The sequence below is a fragment of the Poecilia formosa genome, unplaced genomic scaffold (genome assembly GCF_000485575.1).
Source record: "Poecilia formosa unplaced genomic scaffold, Poecilia_formosa-5.1.2 Scaffold450, whole genome shotgun sequence".
Lineage (NCBI taxonomy): Eukaryota > Metazoa > Chordata > Actinopteri > Cyprinodontiformes > Poeciliidae > Poecilia > Poecilia formosa.
Window position 1 is genome coordinate 141325 of NW_006800389.1, and position 21834 is coordinate 163158.

Sequence of the window (21834 nt, forward strand, 5' to 3'; positions counted from 1 at the left end):
CATGTACTGCATTTACTGCAACTTTTCATCTTTTTGTAAATTTCTAATATTGTATAAAAAAGGATTAAATAGTAAATCTGCTAAACATGCCAATATTTTTATCTGATTGATTAATCGTCAGAGTAATCAATAACTAAAATAATCATAACCTAAAAGCCTCCATGTACTACAACTACCAGTCATTTGCATCTTGTAATCTATTTCTAATATTGAGCAAAGAAGGTTAATTAAAAATCGGCAGAATGTGACGATATTTTTTCCAATTAATCGTCACAATAATTGATAAAGAAAACTGTTAGTTGTAGCCCTAACTTAAAACTCCATGTACTACAAATGATTTTTAGTTATGCATTTTCATCTTTTAGTGATTTGCTAATATTGCTTAAGAGACTTGAATGATAAATATATGGAATGTACCAAAATTTTATCCGATTAATTGATTAATCGTCAGAATAATCGATGGCTAAAACAGTGAGTTGCAGCCCTAACATAAAAACCTCCAGGTATTACAAATGACTTTTATTTACTTTAATCTTTTAGTGAATTTTTAATATTGTAAAACAAAAAGACTAAATAATAAATCTGCAGAATGTGCCAATTTTATTTTAATCTGATTAACTGATTAATCGTCAGAATAATTTGCAACTAAAATAATCGTTCGTTGCAGCTGTAACCTAAAAGCCTCCATGTACTACAAGTGAAGTCCAACAGAAATGGTCCAAAACTATGTGAGACACTCAAACTCCGCTAAATCCTCTGGCAGCAATCAGAGCTCCTCTTTCCTCCAGTCAAACATGTGCGGCGGCGTTGCAGATTGACTCCAGCCGGCGAGGAGTTTGTGCAGTCATGGCCGACAGATACTCGGGCTTCGCTCATCTCGGGAGCTTGGCCTGGCAGCCCTGAACTCTGCAGACCGTTAACACTTTGCAGAAGTGAGTGTCAGAGGGAGATCATGTGCTAGATGGAGGGAGAAGCTTAGATACCCTGAGTCTGCTGCCAGGACTCCTGCTGAGCTCTGAACAAGCTGAGTGCTGCAGATTTAAAGGCCTGGCTGGGGGTAGTTTACTGGGAAGTTGGAGGATTTTTCTCCAAGTGGGAAACTAAGAGCTTTCTCTGCTCTTATCGGGGCCGAAGGAATCAGGTTTTTGATTTTTCTCTTAAATGTGCTGCAGTGATTTTTGATGTGCTGTTTACCAATCAGCTTCTATTAATGTTCCATGAAGGGCAGAGCTTAACGTCCCAAACAAGGCAAAACTGTTTGCTGAACAACTTTTATGACAAAAAAAGCATTAGAAACATGGAAAAACAAAACAGAAAAACAACAACAAATGTCTCCACTTTATCCAAAACACGGGTGATCAAACTGGGGTTCAGGGACCATTTGTGGCCCCTGGACTGGTTTTGAGTGGCCCCTAGACTATAATGAACTAAACTAGACTAAATAGCTGGGAAAATGATCATCTTGCTGAATGAATGCACCAGAAGAAGCTGAATATATTTTATAGTTTTATTAAGAACTTACTCTTCATAGTAAAAGCAGCTCAGTGTTGCATAGATTAATAAAAATAAATCCACAAAAATGAAACAACAGTAGCTTGTCAAAAATAACCAATTTCAACTTTTGGTTGAAATTGGAATTGGTATTTTGGGATCAATAAAGTAAATTCTATACTATTCTACTTACTACTCTGAATATGTTCTAGTTAATGATTAATCGATTACTAAATTAGTTGACGATTTTTTCAAAAATCGTTTTAGTACCGTTGTGATTCAGTAACGGCTCTCGTCTCTGAATACTTTGTAGTTTTCTTGTTGGTGGCCGCCATCTTTCTTTGCTGTGGAGTGACGGAGACTGGGTGTTTCATTTTGGAGGCAGGTCTCATTAGAACCACAGCTTGGTGATTTAAAACGGTTCCCCGTCATTCGCACCTGAAATCTTTTTCCTGCCACTGATTGAGACGCCGCCTTGTCAGGCTGTGACGCCTCTGAACGCGTTTCCAGGCGCTTCCCTGTGGTTGCATGAGCGATGTGGAGGAGTCCCGGTCTGATGATGTGCTTGTGCTCAGCAGCTGTGCAGTTTTCATTCCACACAGTAATGGAGTGGATGCTCTCCACGGCGCCCTTGAGGAAAATCACTCAGCTTCTGGGGCAGAATGGGATTTTTTTTTATAATATGGTGTTGAATCGGTTACTTATTGATCTGTACAGACCATGAAGTGTTGGTATTCATTTACTAAAAATCATCATACGTGAAGTCAAGTTGCTAATTGATAAAAAAGATGGAGGATCCAGACAAACGTTCAGATGTTTTTCACACCATTTTTCTTCTTGAAAAAGTGTTTTTATTTCGCTCAGCCCTTCTGTTAGTCTGTTTTTATTTATTAAAATTAAGATTTTAATTAGACAAAAGCTTCTAGAGATGCCAAGATCTAACGTGACCACCCCAGTTTGTTCTTTCTTCAAAAGAGACTGAGTTGTTTGCACAACTGATTAAAAGTCCTGCTGCTTATAATTTTGTTGCTGATGTCTTAAAAGGTTAAGTATTTCTTTATTTGTAAAACCGATGCCAAAGTATTACTTCACAAAATGTTCAAAAGTCCTCATTTTAAATGTATATTTTTGTACAGGACTTAATTGTTTTAACATTACAACTCTATTCTGGTAATACTAACACTTTATTATTATACTATTTATAGAATTTATTCTTTAAAATTATGGCTTTATAATAAAAAAACAGCTTAGCCTGATGCTAATATTCTGTCATAGAATTGAAGTCAAAGTCCAAATAAATAGACTCTGTAAAACATGCTTATGAAACAAAATGGCTGACATCACTCTGAACCATGGAAGTCCAAAAGGTTTATTGGTGGGGGAACAAAAAAAATCCAGATTTTCCAAAAATTAAATCTTCAGAAACCAGGCCATTTGAAAAACCTGTTCCCCTCCTCGCCTGTGGGGGCGCTGCACCAAGAACCACTGAAGGAAACGACATGAAAACCTCTGAAGAAGACGCAGCAAAACTTCCTTCTTCACGAAATGTAAACAAAAATGGAGTAGCACCAGATTTTAACGTTTAGGATTTTTCTTTTGTCTTTGGCAAAAGGCCACGAGTTATTTCTCCTGCTAGTGCTAGCCTAGCATGATTTGGTTGTATTTACCCAGAATGCAGTGCATTACAGTCCACTTCCTGCTTTTGGAGCGGTCTCTGGCTCACATGGTGTTTACATGTGCATTTGAACCGCCCCAGAGTTCTCTTCGACCAAACAGGGACCGGAGTTCACTGTTTTGGTTCGATTAGCATTCACAAACAAACTGGAGTTTGGTTAAAGCAGAGCAGCACTGAGCTGGTCTATTAAATAAAATAAAATGAACTCTTCTGTCCCAGTAATGTACATATTTAACTTTAATTGTTCTGTGTAAAGCTGTAAATCTTGCACAGAACATTTTGCTGCTGTGTCTGAGCTTATTAGGTGATTTAATTACACTTAAGCAAAGATGGAAATCTTCATAACAACAGTTGGCACAGTGTTGCTCTTTCCTCACTTCTGATTCAAACACAGATAAAGCAATAAATTAAAAACTTGACTTGTTGGCTGATTCATGACCCCAGGAGGAGAGCAATTCACTGAATACTGCAGAGCTTCAATCTAAACGACTTCAACTTCTTTCCTTGAGGTGGACGATAATTTGAATTCAGAAGGAGAAATCCTTGATAATCTTAGTCACTGCATCTCTTATATTTACAAAGCTTTTTCCTTGGAGATAATGTGCTTTTAACACAATCCAGTTTTTCTTTCATCATTTGTATATGCTCCAGTTAACAGTTAATCAATTACTCAATTAGCTGACAATTATTTCAATGATCGATTAATCACGATTAATTTGATTAATCGTTTCAGCCCTTCTTGAAATGTGGCCAAAATGCACAGTCGCATACCACCACTGATGCTAGGTTCCCCTAAAACACAACAAGTAGTGATCAAAACATTACCTTGTATTAATGTGTTGCCTGTTTCTTTGTTAAAATAACTTGAACTTTTTTTTATCTCAATGCATCCATCCCATGGCGCGAACATCTACCATGTTGGGGGGATTAAATATTGGAGCTAAGAAAGATGGTGAAACTCCGTCCGGCCGGCTGACAGCCTCCACCCTCTGTATTCTATAATTAGTAGAAAATTAATATTTACCATTTAAAGACATGATTGATACCACACTCTGTCTTCCTTCTTTCTCTTCTCTTCCTCTCTTTTCTCATTTCTGCGCCACGCTTTGGATTTTTAGTTTTCCTCTTTACAGTTTCTAGATGATGTAGAAGGTGAACACGAGCATGAAATGTTAATATGTTGTTTATATCAGATCGTTAGAATTAAATAAAAAATGTAATCAAATACATATTTAATTATGTTTTAACCTCATGTAATAATTTAAACTGCTACTGTTTTACTTTATGAACCATAACATCTGATTGGTTAATCTGTACAGCAGCTGTAAACCAAGCAATCTCTTAGAGAAAAAGATTGCTTTGCTGCTTTTAACTCTATTTATATTACAATTTTTACATTAATAAAAAAAAAAAACCCACAACATTTCAATGTATCGAATTGTGGCACTTTTGGCTTTCCATACATTCGACCTGTTTGTAATCTTAGTTAAGACTACAAGTTGTTCAGGTTGTAGAGCAATATCTTCCTGTCTCTCTTTATAAATCAAGACATCTGATTGGTTTACAGCTGAGTTGCTTTGCAGATTAACCAATTACTTTTCTATAACCGACGTAGCCAAGCTGAGAGATTGTGATTTGTAATTTATGAACAAATGACAATCATTTCTATTTTCTATTTCTATTCATATTTTTATTTTAGATAAAAATATGAATTTATTTGGCACTCCTTACAAATATCAACTTTAGGACTTTTTAATTTGTATTTGAATGTGGCACTTTTGGTTTTCCATACATGCTAGTTGCTGTAAATCTTCCTATGGTATTAGCACTTTTTCATCAGTATTAAGGACTTATTGACATATAACAAGCTTCTATATCGTGCTAAAAAGTTACTTCTAAGTTAGTTTTTCTTCCAAGTCTACTAAGATATTTGCACTAGAAACTAAACCAAAATTAGTTGGTAAGATTGTTTTTAAAGTGTACTACAAGAACAAAGAAGAAAAGATCATTTGGAGCCTTAGCAAAGTTGCAGATGTATATTTCAGTGTTTTTATGTACAAACGTAATTTTCTCTCGTAACTGATGCATATAGACATGTTTTGGTGGATATTTTCTAATTTATTACACAGACTTGGCAGAAGATGCTCATCCTGACATTGGAGGAGCCGAGTAAAGGACTTCCACGCTGTTATTAGATTCTCATTTTTATCCATCCATCATTTTCACACCATCCTGCTGTCATTGTCTGGGTTTGTTCGTGTCGGGACTGAAGTAGTCGTGGCTCGGTTAATGATGCCTCTGTGTTCACTGACCTTTTTCCCGCTGCAGCCTGAAAGGCCGGTGGATGAATGAACAGAGACACGTTGACATATCCGTCTCTGCTGTTGTGCCGTCAGTCACCAACCAACTCCACTCATTCCCTCACATCCAGTCCTGCAGTCTGGGAAAACTCACTGCTTTAAAGGAACTTATTAAGCAAAATTCACATTTGCTCATTTTGTTCTTCCATTTGGGTTTCAGTTGCTCACAGTGATTAAAAAGAAAATGGTTTTCGTTGTCTGGAAAATGTGCTGTTTCAAAAACCTCACAATTGTTAAGTCACAATCAATGGGCGGTGCACCGTTGCCTAGCAACTGCGGAGAAGCCCGACCCTGTTATCTAGCAACCCAATTTGCACATTCGGTCAGCTGGTTTTAGCGCTGTGTGTGCTGTACAATGGCTGCTGGAAAAGATAAGTTTTTTGTTGTTGACTTGCCATCCAGAAACCACTTGTGGCATTCTTGTTTGTTGTGCAGGAGGCTCTACTTCTGCTTTTCAGAAGGACTAAAATCTAATTGCCTAAGAATGATTTTGTGCAAAAAATGTAATGAAGAATTTTTGTAGCCCATAGACCAATCCTGACCTGTTCAGGGAAGCAAAAAAGGTCATATTTGAAGTAAACAAATTTGAAGAAAAATGTGGATAAAAAACATGGATATAGATCGGAGAGGCAACAGAAATGTCAGCAGTCAGATAATTTAACCAGGATGGTAAAATCAGTCAGGGGTCAGCAACTTGACCCCTAATTGATCGTGTCTGTTTTGGTTCTGATAAGGACAACACATATTCTGATCCATAGGAATGTGCAACTAAAATGTGTTTTTGAAGAATCCTTAGAATAAAACAGCACAAACAGAAACCTGGTCTGTAGCCTGCGGCTGTTCAGCTCAGCTTGAAGCTACATGGTCACAGACGTCTTCAAGTTCCAGTTTAATGACTGAAGCATTTAGATTTCATATACAAAAAAAAAAAAAAAAAAAGACCTATAACCTTTTTCTGACTCAGATATTAAGAATTTAACCAAGCATTCTCTATTCATAGACCTACAGCTAGATCTCTCTGCTGTTTGTCTGTGGAGGAAACATTTTTATCTGCTGAGCTTTTTACTCATTTAATAATCCATCTGATAGCCCAATGTGAGCAACAAAGGAAATGAAGCTCTGCCTAAAGTTTAATTTTTAGTTATTTACTGAAGACAGAAAATGTTATTGTGTTGCAGTGAAAAATTGTTGGACCAAGCTTGGAAAGTCACTAGAGGATGTCATAAACTAATTAGCATATTAAATACCTCCCAAGGTTGCATTTGCATTTTGCCTCGTCAGCCTTTTACATCCATTAGCTTCACACATACAGCAGCCTAATGCAAAATATTTCCACATTACTTTTATTCAATAAACCTTTCTAATGTAGTTGTTAGATGGCTACACAGGGACAAATGATGCCAGGAAGCAGGCTGATTCTGAAAACCGGAGCAAAATTTAACCCTTGTGCGTACGAGGACTGAGGCAAATGATACAAGTGATGCAGGTGTGGGGTCGGTTGGACCCCATCTGTAAACACAAGGATTAAAACGGGTTAGAGGTGACTAAGATTACAACTACAGTATTAGCCGTTTTATTTTAGATTTGATTTTACCTGCACATACTGTTTCATTTACTCTTTTTATGAGGGCGTATTGGGGCCACAGTAAGGTAATAAAACAAACTTATGAGACTAAAGTTATACTAGAAGAGTCATGTTATCTTTGTAATTATGACCTTATTCTCATAATTAAATTTTTTATGTTTAACACACAGGCACTAAGTCAGTGGGATTGAAAAGTGGCATCTGGGTGTGATTCTGTGAAACAACCTGCAGCCATAAGTTGAAAATATGGAAAAATATTTTTAAAATTTGTAGCAGTTTAAAGTCAATTTAGTGATTTCTCAAAAAATACATTGTATCTAAGATAACAAAACGCTAAGATAACAGATAAGATATTCCTTTATTAATCCCACAGTGCGGAAATTTGCAATGTTACAGAGGACAGAGCAGAACCAATATAAAAATCTATATATACAAAAAATACAAGTGGATATAGAAATACTGAAACAGTATAGTATGAAATGTAAAAAATAAGAAAATTCCAGGTGTATATGTTAAGGTAAACAGATAGGTGATGATTAAAGTTAAACTAACTAAAGTTAGTTTCTAAACAAGAGAGGGAGAAACGCTTCAACTGGTACTTAAAATTAATACAATAAGTTCATGTTTCTGCACAAAACGTGGGATATCCCCCCAAAAGTGGGCGGTTCCATCCAAAAGTGGGCGGTTCTATAATTAGTACAGTGTTTCTGGCTATGAGGAACATATTTTGGAAAATTTTTTGGACAAATCATATTTGGTGCTATCCAAAAATGAGCGGTTCTATCCAGAAGTGGGGCAGTTCCTTCCGGAAGTGGGCGGTACCTTCCGGAAGTGGGCGGTACCTTCCGGAAGTGGGCGGAAGCAGATAAATGTTTGTTTGGTTGATTTTAAAGAATGGAACAATACACATTAAAGAACATTAACAAGAAAATGTTAATAAAAGAAAAGAGTTTGCTAATAAGCTCTTTACGAGTGATGAATGGCTTTTGGTTCTTTTTGTGATGTGATTTATAGTTTTCAGCCAGCTGACAGTGCACAGCAGCAGGATAGGGAGCTTAAAAGAAGATGTGCTGAACTCTTTTAGGGTCCTGTCCTGTTCAGGAATATCGAGCAGGAGAGCAAGTTGTTTTGCATGGTGCTGCTCTGCTGGGTTTGATTAAAAGTGCAGAAGTCAAACGGTAATTGTTTTTGGACCTGCTCAGCAGTTACTCTCTGAAAACATCAACAGTTGTTGCACTCAATTAACAAAATGGCTTCTCTCTCCTGGACTAGACGGTGGGTCTGAAAGGATTGTAAATCTGCGTTTGGTCCTCAAATATCTACATTCTGAGGTTAAAAATGTAATCCTTGCTGTGCTATAATCTGAAAAACTGCAGGACCAGAACGTTGGAGTCAAACCTGAGTGTGTGGATAAGTGGAGCTGCTGCTGCTGCTGTGTGTCTCTTTACTTCTGCACCTTTTCATTTCCCTCCTCCACTGGGCTGAGACCTGGAGGCCAGTGGTGGGGGGTCGGGATGATCACTGCTCTGCTCTGAAAGCTCTGCTGATGGGAGAGACGATAACATGTTTGTTAGGTGTTAATAACTCATTTCTGTCTTAATTAAGGTTGTTCTTGTTTGAAGTGGCGGAACAGTTGCAGATCTGGTGAATAATCCTCTCCAAACAATAAATGAAGGTGTCATTTCCATATGTGGAGGAGGCCAGACTCGCTGTTATCGAGCTGTTTGGCATCAAGATTATTGGCAGTGCTTAGATTTTGCAATCAGCCATTATGGAGGCTGTAAGATTGTAGTAATGCAGTTGTACCAAGCCTCCCTTTTTATTCCTTTTTTTAAATTCTTTTGCACTACCTCGCAAAAAATTAGGAAATACTCCATGGTTTACTTTGTATGCAATCACAGTGCACTGCAAAAACACAAAATATTACCAAGTATTTTTGGTCCAGTTTCTAGTGCAAATAAGTGAAATAAGACAAAATAACATACAACTTTTCAGCAAGACATAGGAGCTTGTTTTTAAGGAGAAATAATTCCTTATTACTGGGAAAGTTCTAGTTTCATTGGAAAATAATTTCACTTGAGGAAAATGTCTTGTTGTTAGTGAAATAATCTGCCAATGGAAAAAGTATTTTACTTGATATTTTAGGACTTATTGACTTAAAAAAAGATCCTATGTGTAGTTTCAACTGCAAAGATAGAAACTAGACCAAAAATACTTGGTTATATTTTGTTTTTGCAGCGTGCATTCTTGTCGTTTGTGCAGGAGGCTCCACTTCTGCTTGTCAAAAATGTACAGGTGTATAATTGCGCATGTTGCAGCTGTTTTCAGGTGTGAATGTAAATGTTGAGTTGGGGGTAGTGGCTAACTGCAGCTTAGGTACTTGCACTAGAAAACAAACCAAAATTACTTGGTAAGATTTTGTGTTTTTGCAGTGTTTTGTGAGAATTCTACACTTCTGTGACACAACACAAAATTAAAAAAATCCCCCATGTCCCTTAGGGGCCTCTGTAGTTCAGCAGTTAAAATGTCTGAAAATAGCAGGTGGAAGTGAAGGTGCAGATGGTTTGTTGGTTTGTTCTCAGGACACAGATCAGCTTCTGGACGAATTATGAAATCATGACAAGAAGAAACAATCTAATACCCAAGGCTTGCTCCATCGTCAGGCTTCAGACAGTAACTCACTTCTTTCAGACTTTCTAACATTTTTCAAGTGATCAATGCTTCTCCAGGATTTCTGAGGGTCTTTAAACTTTCAGCAGCTGCTCTTTCCCTCATTCTTCTGCTGGTTTTTCTACCCGACTGACAGGATGCTGTGCAGCTCCATGCATCATCTTCCACATTTTCAGGTGGTTTCTCTTTGGGAATCACCTGGTTGGTGGCAGAAATCATCTGTTCCGTCTGTCAAACTGGTTTCCTTTGTGATTTTTCATAACAAATTCTAACTTCATGTGTGTTTTTTCTTATCCTTTGAGTTTAGGAGCTTTTTAATTGAACGGATGTTGCTTAAGTCATGGAAAAGTGGATTAAAAAGAACAGTAAATTTTAACAAGTCCAGTTAAATAGGAATATTTCAAACTGCATTCTCTCAAAGATTAGAGACAATTAAAGATCTCACCATTGGAGCGTGGATACGATAATTTTGTTGACATTTAACAAGCTCTATTTTTTTAGCTTTTCACTCACTGTGATATTCTTGGGTTGTATTTTTAAATCTTGCCTTTTTCTCTGCTGGATATTGTTTCCTGCGTCCATTTGTATTTTATTGTAATGGGATTTTTGATGTTTTTGAGTGTGAAGCGGTTCACAGCAGTGTCACTAATGGATGGCATTTAATTTACACCTGCTGTCATTTAGAAGAAAAGAAAAATAGTTTCAAACCTTCTGGATGAAAGTTTGAAACTGGCAGGAAACCAGGAGGATTCTCAGTTTGGTGAAAAACCTTTTATTTGATTTTAATAACGGTTGTTTTCTTAAACTTCAGTGCTAATTTAACCACTTCTATTGAGTGTTTCACTCATCAGTCGTGCTGAAAGCACATCCAAAACACCTCAGAGTTAAATAAAGTTTATTTCTGTTAAACTTCCTCATTTCCCTGCAGTTTCACTCAAACTGCTCTTCTGTGACCAGACTGACCAGCATCTCTATGTGAACAAACAACTTGTGAAAGCAAATCTTCCCGTTTAAATTAATTTCTCTGTAGTTTCATCTTCCAGACTCGTTGCTTTCAAAACGCTGGCAAACTCTACTTTTGAGAGATTTTTCTTGGTAACCCTTATTCATCCCATCAGCCTCAGCATAATACTCTGCTGTTGCCAGGAGGAAACTCTAGACTAACGTCTGATTTATGAGATTTAGGAAGCCGGCTACTAATTTTGCTCCCCAAATCTGAAGCGCTGCTGCAGTTAGAGGGGAGTTTGTGTGAGCGGGGAATTGTGATTCTCGCCGCCTCTCCCAGACAGCCGACAGGCAGCAGAGTTGATGGCGGCGGCGTTGAGGCAGACCGGCTCGGGGAAAGCCTGCAGCATGCATGCCAAACGAGAGCGGCGCTGGGTTTTAAATTAAAGACGGAGCCGGCAGAGCCCAGCGAGAGGCAGAAGAAAACAAAGAGGTGGAGAGCTGGGATCAATAAATGATTCTCAGTTTTAAAAAAAAGGCTGTAAAATGAAATCCAGCTCTAATGACATCTGTATTAGAGGTGGCTGTGACCTTTTTCTGCATAAAGCATCATCAACATGCCTCGTACAACGCTCTGTATTTCCAAGTACCAAATCCCTGAAGTCATTTATTTCACATGCACACAAAGAACATTCACTCCATTGTGGAGAATATTGACTATAACAAATAGAAATGCTAATGCAGGCCTCCCTTAAGCTCAGAGCTGTTAACAGCGTAAACAATGATCAAACTATGACATCTCTGGCTGATAAAATTGGGTTTCTGCAGAGAACCTGCAAAACAAGGCTGGAAACAATGAGAGGACAAAACGGAACCAGAAACTGGAGATAAAATAAAGATTAGAGGCCGATAAGAGAGAGAGAGAAGCTAAAGATTAGAATCAGAAAGCGGTTCTGGAGTCGGAGACACAAATGGGTTCAGCTGGGACGAGATAAAAAGCAGCTAAAGATAGCAGCTCAGACCAGAGGAAGTTCCTCGCCGGATCAACTAATTACCGCCGATTATCTGCCTCAAATTGCTTGTTGTCACCTAAAAGTCCGTAATCAGGATCAGCAGCACGGCGCGTCATTATGCTGTAGGAGCTACCGTTAGTCATCATCCATAACGAGGTTTTCACAGATAATTGAAATCAACAGACAATTATGTTGAAATTAATCGTGAGTGAAAATAATCAGCGGCTGATCAGACAGAAGCAGCAGGAACCGTTTGGATCAAAGCATCGTCTCCAACATGCTGGAGGTTCAGGTTGCTCCATGTGGAGACGGAGCCTTTCACTCTGCCTGCCGTTCTTATCTTCTCTTTCTGGTCCATTTCTACAGGCGAGTTGCTTTTCATGGACAGATTATTGTCCAGCGTGAACGCGGCTCGATGTCCGGTGAGCTGCAGACTTCAGTCATGTCCCTCCAGTCGGGATCTGCAACATCTCAGGAATGCTACAGAGATTTAAAGGAAATAAACGGATTAAAAAATCTGAAAACTGCAGCAGGTTTACATCTTCATCTGAAACGCATAAAGCTACAGATGATCTGGTTTCTTTCCACAAGCATAGTTTAAAAAACACAATCGTCTCCCAGTAGTTTTCCTTCTTAAAGGTGACCAATCATAGTCCCTTCAACAGGTTATAAGATGTTTATGGTCTATACAAAACATATTCATTGCATTTATTTTTGCACAAAATCATTCTTAAATTATTAGATTTTCATCTGCTCAGTTCTGCCCAGGAGAAAATGGCTGCATTGTGGCTGCAAAACTATGCAACCTCACATCTTTGAAAAACAGAAGTGGAGCCTCCTGCACAACCAACAAGTGGTTTCTGGATGATAAGTCAACAACAAAACTCTTGTTTTTTAGAGCATTGGTAAAAGCGGCTGACCAATTGTACTGGAGCTCCTCTGGGGTTGCTAGGTAACGGGCTGGGGTTGCTAGGTAACAGTGCAGTGTTGATTGTGACCTGACAATCCAGAGGTTTTTGAAGCCGCTTGTTTTCCAGACACCATAAACTTTAACTTATTGCCATAAAACAGCTGGATGTTTTTTAAAGCAGTTGAGACCCAAAAGGAAGATTAAAAATGTGAATTTTCCATAATCGTTCTCCTTTAAGGTGACATCACCACCTGTAAAGATGCAAATCTGAGCATATTTACAAAAATCTAAATTTTTAATTCATGTTGTGTGAAAACAAAAGTGGTAAACAGATTCATGTTGGATAATTAGCATAATGTGCTTTTATTTAGTGTAAACCAAGGTAGTTTTTAGGTTTCAGAAACAACCTGGACTTTTCAGACTTGCATAAGGTTGAAACTGGAAATACAAATCTCTCTTTCCTGACTGGATTCCAGTTAAATTCTCTAGAACCAGTATTTGCAGCTTCCTTAGTTAAAACCTTACTGCTGAATATTTTTCCATAAACAGAATATTTCTCAAAAAAATTGACTTAAAAACAAATTTTAAAAGGACGGTGCAGCGTTGTGCTTTCTTTAATCACATCGGCTCTGATAGTTGGCAGCTTTAACTTAGTTTTTCTCTCACAAATGAGACGTTTCACTTTGCATATCTGCGTCTCTATCGCAGATGGACTGAGCCAAACGTTTATCACACATCACAGAGGCGGACCAAGTCCTCTGAACAGCTGCTGATTACCCTAAGAAGTATGGAGCTTAGTGTCAGCAGCAGTCGGACTGAAGCCGCATTCGAGGATTGGAGCTCCAATCGATCAGTCAGCAGCTGCTCTGCTGCCTCTCCTCCATCAAAACCTGCTTATCAGATGGAGTCCTAGGGCCCAAAATATACCAGCATGGCTGCAGAACAAAACCGTTCAGACCAAATTCACATTCTGCACGTTTTTATACTCGCCTTTGGGTTTCTGCTGCTTCCAGAAACATTCAAAGTGTTTTAAAAAGATAAAAACATTTGGAAAATGAGCCGTTTCAAAAACCTTCCAAATGTAGCGTCACAAATCAGCAGGCATTGCCCGTTACCTAGTGTTAATCCACAGTACTCAGCCACGCCCCTAACTTCTCCCAAACTCCAGCGGACTGACTACTCCGAAAAGCCTCTAATTCCTGGGTATTACCGCAAATAAGAATATAGAGAACTTTTGTTTAAGCTGGGAGCGAGAAAGATTCATCTAAGCTCTAACTACCTTCATCCAGACGTTATGACCCGCTTCAGTCTATGGTTCAGACATCGGAGTAGCCCCGCCGGTGTCCGAGCTCATAAACCACGTCTGTTAACGGCAGCTCTTTCCCTGTCATTAACGTGCACTTGTTTCCGGCCTAGATAATTTTAGAGACTAGGAATAAGTCCCAGGGTCATTATTTATCTGAACTAAAGAACGTACGAAGCCACCCAATCTACTAGGACCATTAACATTGATTTCACATTAATCAGAAGAATTTAATCTAGTTGACTTAATTAATTTAACTGTCCACAACGTCAATTAGACTTTAGTATTTTTATTAGCAAGCTTTAGCAGGGGAGAAAAGACATACAGCAATTAACAAGGGATTAAGTAATCAATAGATTTAAGAAAATTTAGACATTTCACCTAATTCTAAACCCTACACTGTGTCTTAATCTAAATAGAGGCTTTGGGGGAGGCAGCATTACTCGAACCCAGATGCAGAGACGATCTTGGCAGCAGATAACTTTAACGTCCATGGATGGAGTCCTGTCTTTGTCTTGGCAGAATCCTTTTAGAATAGATCCAAAGTTGAACTGGTGAGACTCCTCAACGAACTCAGTTCTTAATCCACAAAAGATCTTTTTGTCTTTTCCCCATGTCCACTGCAGCATCGTTGTAATCCTTGGGGTTGAGTTTGGGGCCGCGGTCGAATCAGAATCCCGGGTTGTGGGTAAACGGATCTTGTTCCTTTCTTGTGCAGCGAGCAGTCGTCCCGGGGTATCATCACGCAGCCCTCCGTTGATTCTGCATCTCCGTTTGCTCGACTCGAACGCCGCGGAACAAAGAACCTCGATCCTTCGTTTGCATATATTTTTATACCGTATATTCTGCATGTCCGGTGCGTACTTTCCCTGACGTGAAGTGCCTTCAGTTAGCCTCGACCTTTCCTCCACTCAACTTTTAACCTCTTCCTCTTTCTTTAAAACTTAAAGATCAACAACTCAAAACACCTGGTGCAGATATAGTCCAAAATCTCACTTCCTCTTTCCTCCGTGCTGACAGTTCTTTCACCCCGGCAGTCTATAATTGTGACACAGTATCACTTTTTACTCTTTACTCTTCAACCCCATACAGTAGTTAAAGAAATGATTATATGTATTTTACTCATCTTTCTGTCTGATTATGATTTTTTATGATTAAATAGAAAAAAGTAGAATTAAAGCAAAGTTTGCAGGACACAATAACACACACAACCAGATTAATTTCATTACCGTCTGACTCTACTGTTGGGTCTTGATGTCACCTGTGTAATTAGTTTTAAAGATAACTTTATTTATTGTTATTATTAAACTAAAATCTCCAGCATGGGGAAGTGGGATGAGCTCGACTTTTCTCGACACTAGCAACCCCAGCCAGCCCAGTAGCAACCAAAGTGGAGTTCCAGCACATTCGGTCAGCTAGTTTTACCGCTGTACAATGGCTGCTGGAGAACAAGCGTTCTGTTGACGACTTACCATCCAGAAGCCACTTGCTGCACTGCAAAAACACAAAATCTTACCAAGCATTTTTGGTAAGATTTAGCAAATATCTTGCAGAAACTTGAAATGAGACAAAACTTGCAAGTAACTTTTCCGAAAGAAATAGGAGGGTTTCTAACAGTTTCAATGGCAAATTATTTCACTTATAACAAGACATTTTTATCCATGTTACAAGATAAATAATTGGCCATTGAAACTAGCACTTTTCATCAATATTAAGGAATTGTTGGTTCTAAGCAATCTCCTGTATCTTGGTGTAAAGTTATAAGTTATTTTTGTCTTATTTCGAGTCTATTAAGATATTTGCACTAGAAATCAGACAAAAAAAATACTTGGCAATATTTAGTTTTTGCAGTGTGCAGTCTTGTTGGTTGTGCAGGAGGATCCACTTCTGCTTTCCAAAGATGCACGCTAATCTAATTCAGCATCTGTTTGCAGTCAACTTCACGTGTGAGTGCAAACATTTGGATTTAAAGCGACAGTCCCTAAAACAGCTCGAAACTAAAACCTCATTATCTAAAATTGATTTTGTGCAAAAACTGTATTGAAAATGTTTTGAATGTGTCATAAATTTATCCTAACCTGTTCAAAGAAAAACCTTTCAGACTGCTGTGACGCATGATGAAAAGTTATTTTGGTTTTTCATGATCAAGATGTCTCTGCTTGATAAAACCTCCTTCTCTTTGTCTTCTGGTAAAATAAAAAGGTTAGTCGTCCCCTGAGCTCGTGCTGCTGCTTCACTGCCAGGCGTGTCCAAATGTTACAGAAATGAGGTCAGACGTCCCCTAACTCCACAAAAGTTTCCACGGTTTGTTTGGAGAACTGCAAAGTGAGCCAGAAGTGCCATTCATCCAGCAGCTACAAAACATCAATTCCTATTAGCAAAGTCAAGTCTTTACATTCTCCTAAAGCAGGGAAAACCCTCAGACTCTGACAGGCTGCAGCTCCGCTCGCTTCTTTTTACTCTCCATGCAACAAAACGGCGTCCGCATGGATTCAGCTGATGAAAACGCTGACAGACGCGCCTAATATAGCCTGCATCACAGTCCCTTCAGCTCTGACACAGACACTCATTCTCTCTTCTTGTATCTTCATGCTGTAGCTCTGAAAACTGGAACAAACTGCAGCAGCAGATGGCTGAAATAAAGGCCTGAGCAAAGCCAAACAATGATCAGACCAACCTAAACGAGCTGGAAGTCGGCTGTTCTGTCGGAAGCATTCACATAATTTAGCAACTGTCTCATTTAATACCCACAAAATAAAACTCAGAAAAGCCCAATTTGATTTGTTTTCTCAGCTTGTGATGCTAAATGTCTCCAGTTTTCAGAGTTTTGAGATGGCTTCATGTAAACACAAACACATCAGATTCGACCTTCTGCAAACAGAATCTGCTTTTCTAACCGTCCCTTTAAAACGCGCGTCAAACTGGAGGCCCGGGGGCCAAATCTGGTCCGCCACAGCTCCTGATGTGGCCCCCTAGACTCCAGAGGAAGAAACTTCAAGATAACAGAGGAGTTAAATATTATTTTATCAATAAATCAAAGCATTTTCTATCTGCATTCTGCTAAATTACATCAAATTTTCCTCAAAAATTTTCAGTTTTAAGTTTAACCCACCTGCAGGTGGCAGTATTTCCTACTTCTACTAGAGTCATGCCTCATTATTACTTGATGTCAAGTTATTATAGTCTTTAATTGCATAAGCACAAATATTTTTAAATTCCTTGCAAATATTTATAGTTGGAACCAGAAAATCTGTGATTTTAATTTTAAAAAAATCAGAAAACAATTGCAAAATCTTGGAAGTTCTAGTTGATGTGAAAGATGTTAAATATTTAATTTTAAGAAGTAATTATTTACTATGTAAGCTGCTACTTATTGGTATTTTAACAGTTTGCTGTTTTATCAATACATTATGGAACAAGTTAAGACCATGAAATGAATGAGGTTTTTTTTTTTACTTCAGCATCTACGGCCGCATATTAGCTCTGTTGTAAATAGAACAAATTTGACCTTAGTCTCAGAAATATTTCAGAAAACATTTCAAAAGTTAAAATTTTTTTGACTTTTGAAACTTAGAAATTTCCACTTTTTTTCTAGAAAATTTCTCATAATTTTTTTTTTGGTTAAAATTTTCTTTTTTATTTCTGTCTGTAGTGACTAAAGGTTTGTCCTCTGAAATAGAAATGTTTTAAAACATCTTTGTTTGTGTCTGATAAACTGGCAGCCTGTTATTAATTTGAACACCGCTGCCACCTAGTGACCGGAGGTTTGAGTCAAACATAAAGTTCTGCTTCTCATGGTGTCAAAAATATGAAAGACACGGTGAATGTGACTTCTTAACTATAATTTGTGATATAATTGGAGATCTTTGTGTTTAAATCATGGCTCTGGAGTTTAATGAGGTTTAAAAAGGAGCTCTAAATGATTTGTAAAGGTTTTATGAGAACTGAAAGTTTAACACAAACATTTTATTCACTAAATTACAACTTTTAGCCTGTAGGTAGCAGTTTGTAGAGTAATCAGCCTTTCTTTGTTTTCCATTGTTTTAATTAGTGGAATTATTACAGAATAGGTCTGGGGTTGATTAATAATAAAATTACTTCTTGATTATATTAATTATCATCTCTGCTTTTTCCCATAATCCTGTATTGAAGTATAATTATTTTTGATTGCAGCCGAATAAATAAATGCACAGATATCTCATTGCTTTTTAAACAGTGATGGATTTTATTCAGTGGGGAACAAAGAGCTTAGTCTGAATTTTCCAAAGCTGAATATAATACTGATTTATTTTTTTCAACAATTCATCAATGCAAGATCCCAAACTCGACTTAAAAACCCATTTGTTTCGCGCAGCCTTTGATTAATAACACCTAGAAAATTGATTAATTTTAGTCTAATTTTTTATTTTGCAACTGTAATGTAATTTTTTTTCATTATAATACTTTGAACTTCCTTGATCCTGTAGAAATAAACTAAACCTGACAAAAGGTTTTCAAAAACATAAATTTTCCCATCGTAGTTTTTAATTTTGTAGAAAAAGCTCGAGAAGAAACAAATTAAGATCTCAAACTGATTCACCGGAACTTGGAGGGGATTTTTCAGAAACCTTTTGAGATGTTGGAAGCAAATTTTGTGGGACTTGTAGGTCACTTTTCCTCGGACTCGAGGACCATGTTTCAGAGTCTTGGAGCATCTTTAGGTACTTGTATGTTACTTTTCTGGGACTCGGAAGCTGCTTTTCCAGCACTAGGGGTCTGTGTTTCTGGTCATCTTTGTTGGACTTTTCTGGAACTCGGAGGCTAAATTTTAGGGACTTGGAGGTTACTTTTCCCAGAAAATGGAGTTTAATTTTCTGGGACTTGGAGGTTACATATCCACAGGTTAGATGCTACTTGCTGAATGTTTTTTAGGGATTTGAAGGTTACCTTGTGAGACTTGGAGCCTAGTAGTCTGAGACTTGGCGGCTCCCTTTCAGGGACTCGGAGGCTAAATTTTAGGGACTTGGGTGTTACCTTTGTGGGACTTGAGTTACTTTTTACAAGACTTTCAGGCTCCCTTGTGGAAGTTGTTAGACATTTTTGGAGGATATTTCTCTGGAGGTTGGCGGCGACGTTCTAGGGACTTGGATGTTACTTTTGTCAGACTTGGAGGCAATGTTTCTGGGGTTTGTCTCATTTTTAACTTGTGTAAAACCAGAATTTTAACAAGCTGCTTAAACTCTAAAAATGAAAAACAAATTAAAGTCTGAGTAATTTTTCTCTTAAAAACTGCAGCATGTTTTTCGGTTCATAAAACTGTAAAATTAGCATTTGCAGACCTCCCAACCAAATTAACAGCAGATCGTCTGCTCTGCCTCCAGAAGACTAAAATGTCAGAAGTGGTTTGTGGTGTTTAACATGCCAGTGCTTCCTGTCCTCAAACAGCCGGCTGATTGATTAGAGAAGCATCAAGGTTCAGCCCAAATGTTAACCTTCAGAGGCGAAGGCGTTTTTTACGAGGTAAACATTTGATGGGTTCCTGTAGCAGAGACGGACGGATGTGATCAATTTGTTTATTATTCAGGCGTCAGAAGGACAACAGGACTGCAGCAGAGATGAGCCTCTGGTTGCTAATGAGGCCCAATAATGCAACTCATGCATCTTTCATGCAACGACCAGCAACAGGAAGGACTGAGTGCCGTAACCTGCCGTTAATGATGCGTAAAATAACCAACTCCGGCGTCCAGCTAGTCGGCTACGAATCAGAAATACGCTATCTGGCATAATTCAACAGAAATAAAGCAGGAAAAGTCCAATTTTAAATATTAAATGTACAAAAAGTCGATAAAAAGGGTTGTGTTCTTATATGCTAAAACAATATGGATGCCTTGTAAAGGGTTAAAGATTCGTCTTGGTGTTTATAACAGTTTAACATGAGAAAACTGTTTACAATGCAGAAAAAACTAAATCTAACCAAGTAGTTTTGGTCTAGTTTCTCTTCCTACACTTGAAATAAGACAAAAATAACTTAGAAGTAACTTTTCAGTATGAAATAGGAGACAATAATTCCTTATATTGATTTAAAAAAGTCTTAATATTTCACTCATGACATTAGAAAAATGTTATAATTGGAAACAAATCTGGCAATGGAGCTAGTACTTTATTTATGAATATTAAGAAATTATTTACTTTTATGAGTGAAATAAAATTTCCTCATTAAGGAATTATTGATCCTCTATCTCCAAGTTAGTTTTGTCTTAATATATTTGCAAGAGAAACCGTTTTTGCAGAGTCTTTATTTTTGCACTGCAAAAACCCAAAATCCTACCAAGTATCTCTGGTTACGTTTGTAGTGGAAATTATTGGTACAAATGAAATGACAAACTAATAACTTACCGATAACTTTTAAAGCAAGGCACAGGAAACTGTTTTAAATCAATAATTTCTTAGTATTGATAACGAAAATTCTAGTTCCATTATTGACTTAAAACCATTTCTTACATGTTGCTTGTAAATATTTTTTCTTATTAAATATATGTACTAATTTATTTACACTAGAAACTAGACCAACTATACTTGCTAAGACGTGTTTTTACAGTGTAAACAGTATTTAAACCTGATTTCCTGGGTTTGTTGAATTTTAAATACGCCGATGGTCAAACAAAAATATGAAATATTTTCCTGTCTGTAAGATCAAAGCTTGTTTTGTTTTTTTTTCTTAGATGATGTAAAACCAGAGACTGTTTTCTCTTCTGTTTTATGTTTATGTGTTTAAACTACAAAGCAGGAGTTCAAAGGAAAAACCCCAACATGTATTGAAAACCTTATTTTAATACATCAGAAGATCCTCATACAAAAACTCACAGGAATTAATATTTACACAACAGGAATAAACAAACACCAATTTTCACGTACAATACTCATTATATACACATTTTTACAGATGTAATCTGGAAGCGTATTTTCAGGGTGAGGATTGAAGCTGATTATTGGGATCTTGCATAATGTTACTGCGGTTATTCTGTTTGTTCTTTCAGATTATTCTGCACAGCTTTATTCACCGGGCAGAAAACACAGTTACACATAAATATTTCACACATCTACGCTCAAATTACTGCATTATGCTCAGATATTGTAGAATATCTCCAACTTAGCGACCAGAAAGTGAGAGAGAGTTTTACTCTGGAGGGTTTCTGATGCTTTCCATGTCGGTCAGGACGACGTCCCGGTAGCTGCGCTGCAGTCCCATCATGAACTCCAGGTAGCTGCTGAACTCAAACCCTTTAATCGGCTCCTCCTAAAGATGGGAAATAACATTTTTTTTGTTAAGATGTTTAAAATTAAAGAGGAGATGGATGGAGAAAAGGGTCATTTGTTGTAACGTATCATAAATTATAATCGGCGTGTTTCAGCTTCTAAGTGCCTGAGCTATAAATGTAAAATGTGCTCTATATACTTTATAGATCAGCTTAAGAGCTCATTACAGAGTAAACTGAGCTTTTAACTGTTTCATTTGGAGAACGAAGGGGAAATCTTTCACTGCTTGACACCAAATCAAAGGAACAACCAGGGCTGGACAACAAATCGATAATATGTAATACATCTGCTAGAATATTTATTATATAGAATAATCACTGAACTCCGACCCAGAACCGCACAGCATTCTGGGGAATGTAGGCAGAGGAAAGACTTTAGCTGCTCAACCTCTCACCGAAAGTTAAGCAAAGTGATTGGAAACGACTAACTCGATCGTTCCTTGGTTACCTAGTAACAACTCACTCACTTGTTCCTTGGTTACCTAGCAACAACTCACTCACTTGTTCCTTGGTTACCTAGTAACAACTCACTCACTTGTTCCTTGGTTACCTAGTAACAACTCACTCACTTGTTCCTTGGTTACCTA

At 37.7% G+C, this 21834-nt stretch overlaps 1 protein-coding gene and 1 long non-coding RNA gene across 2 annotated transcripts in view; one reads left to right on the forward strand and one right to left on the reverse strand.

The window, feature by feature from the left end:
* LOC103155819 (uncharacterized) overlaps positions 1 to 21834 on the forward strand; it is a 33162-nt gene that overhangs the window by 7240 nt on the left and 4088 nt on the right. The window lies entirely within an intron of this gene.
* The window catches only part of tbc1d32 (TBC1 domain family, member 32), a 68620-nt gene continuing 67528 nt past the window's right edge, over positions 20743 to 21834 (reverse strand). Inside the window, exon 35 of the mRNA XM_016663864.1 lies at positions 20743 to 21228. Within this exon, the coding sequence (XP_016519350.1) occupies positions 21109 to 21228 (120 nt within the window). The 3' untranslated portion in view covers positions 20743 to 21108. The remainder of the gene's footprint in view (positions 21229 to 21834) is intronic.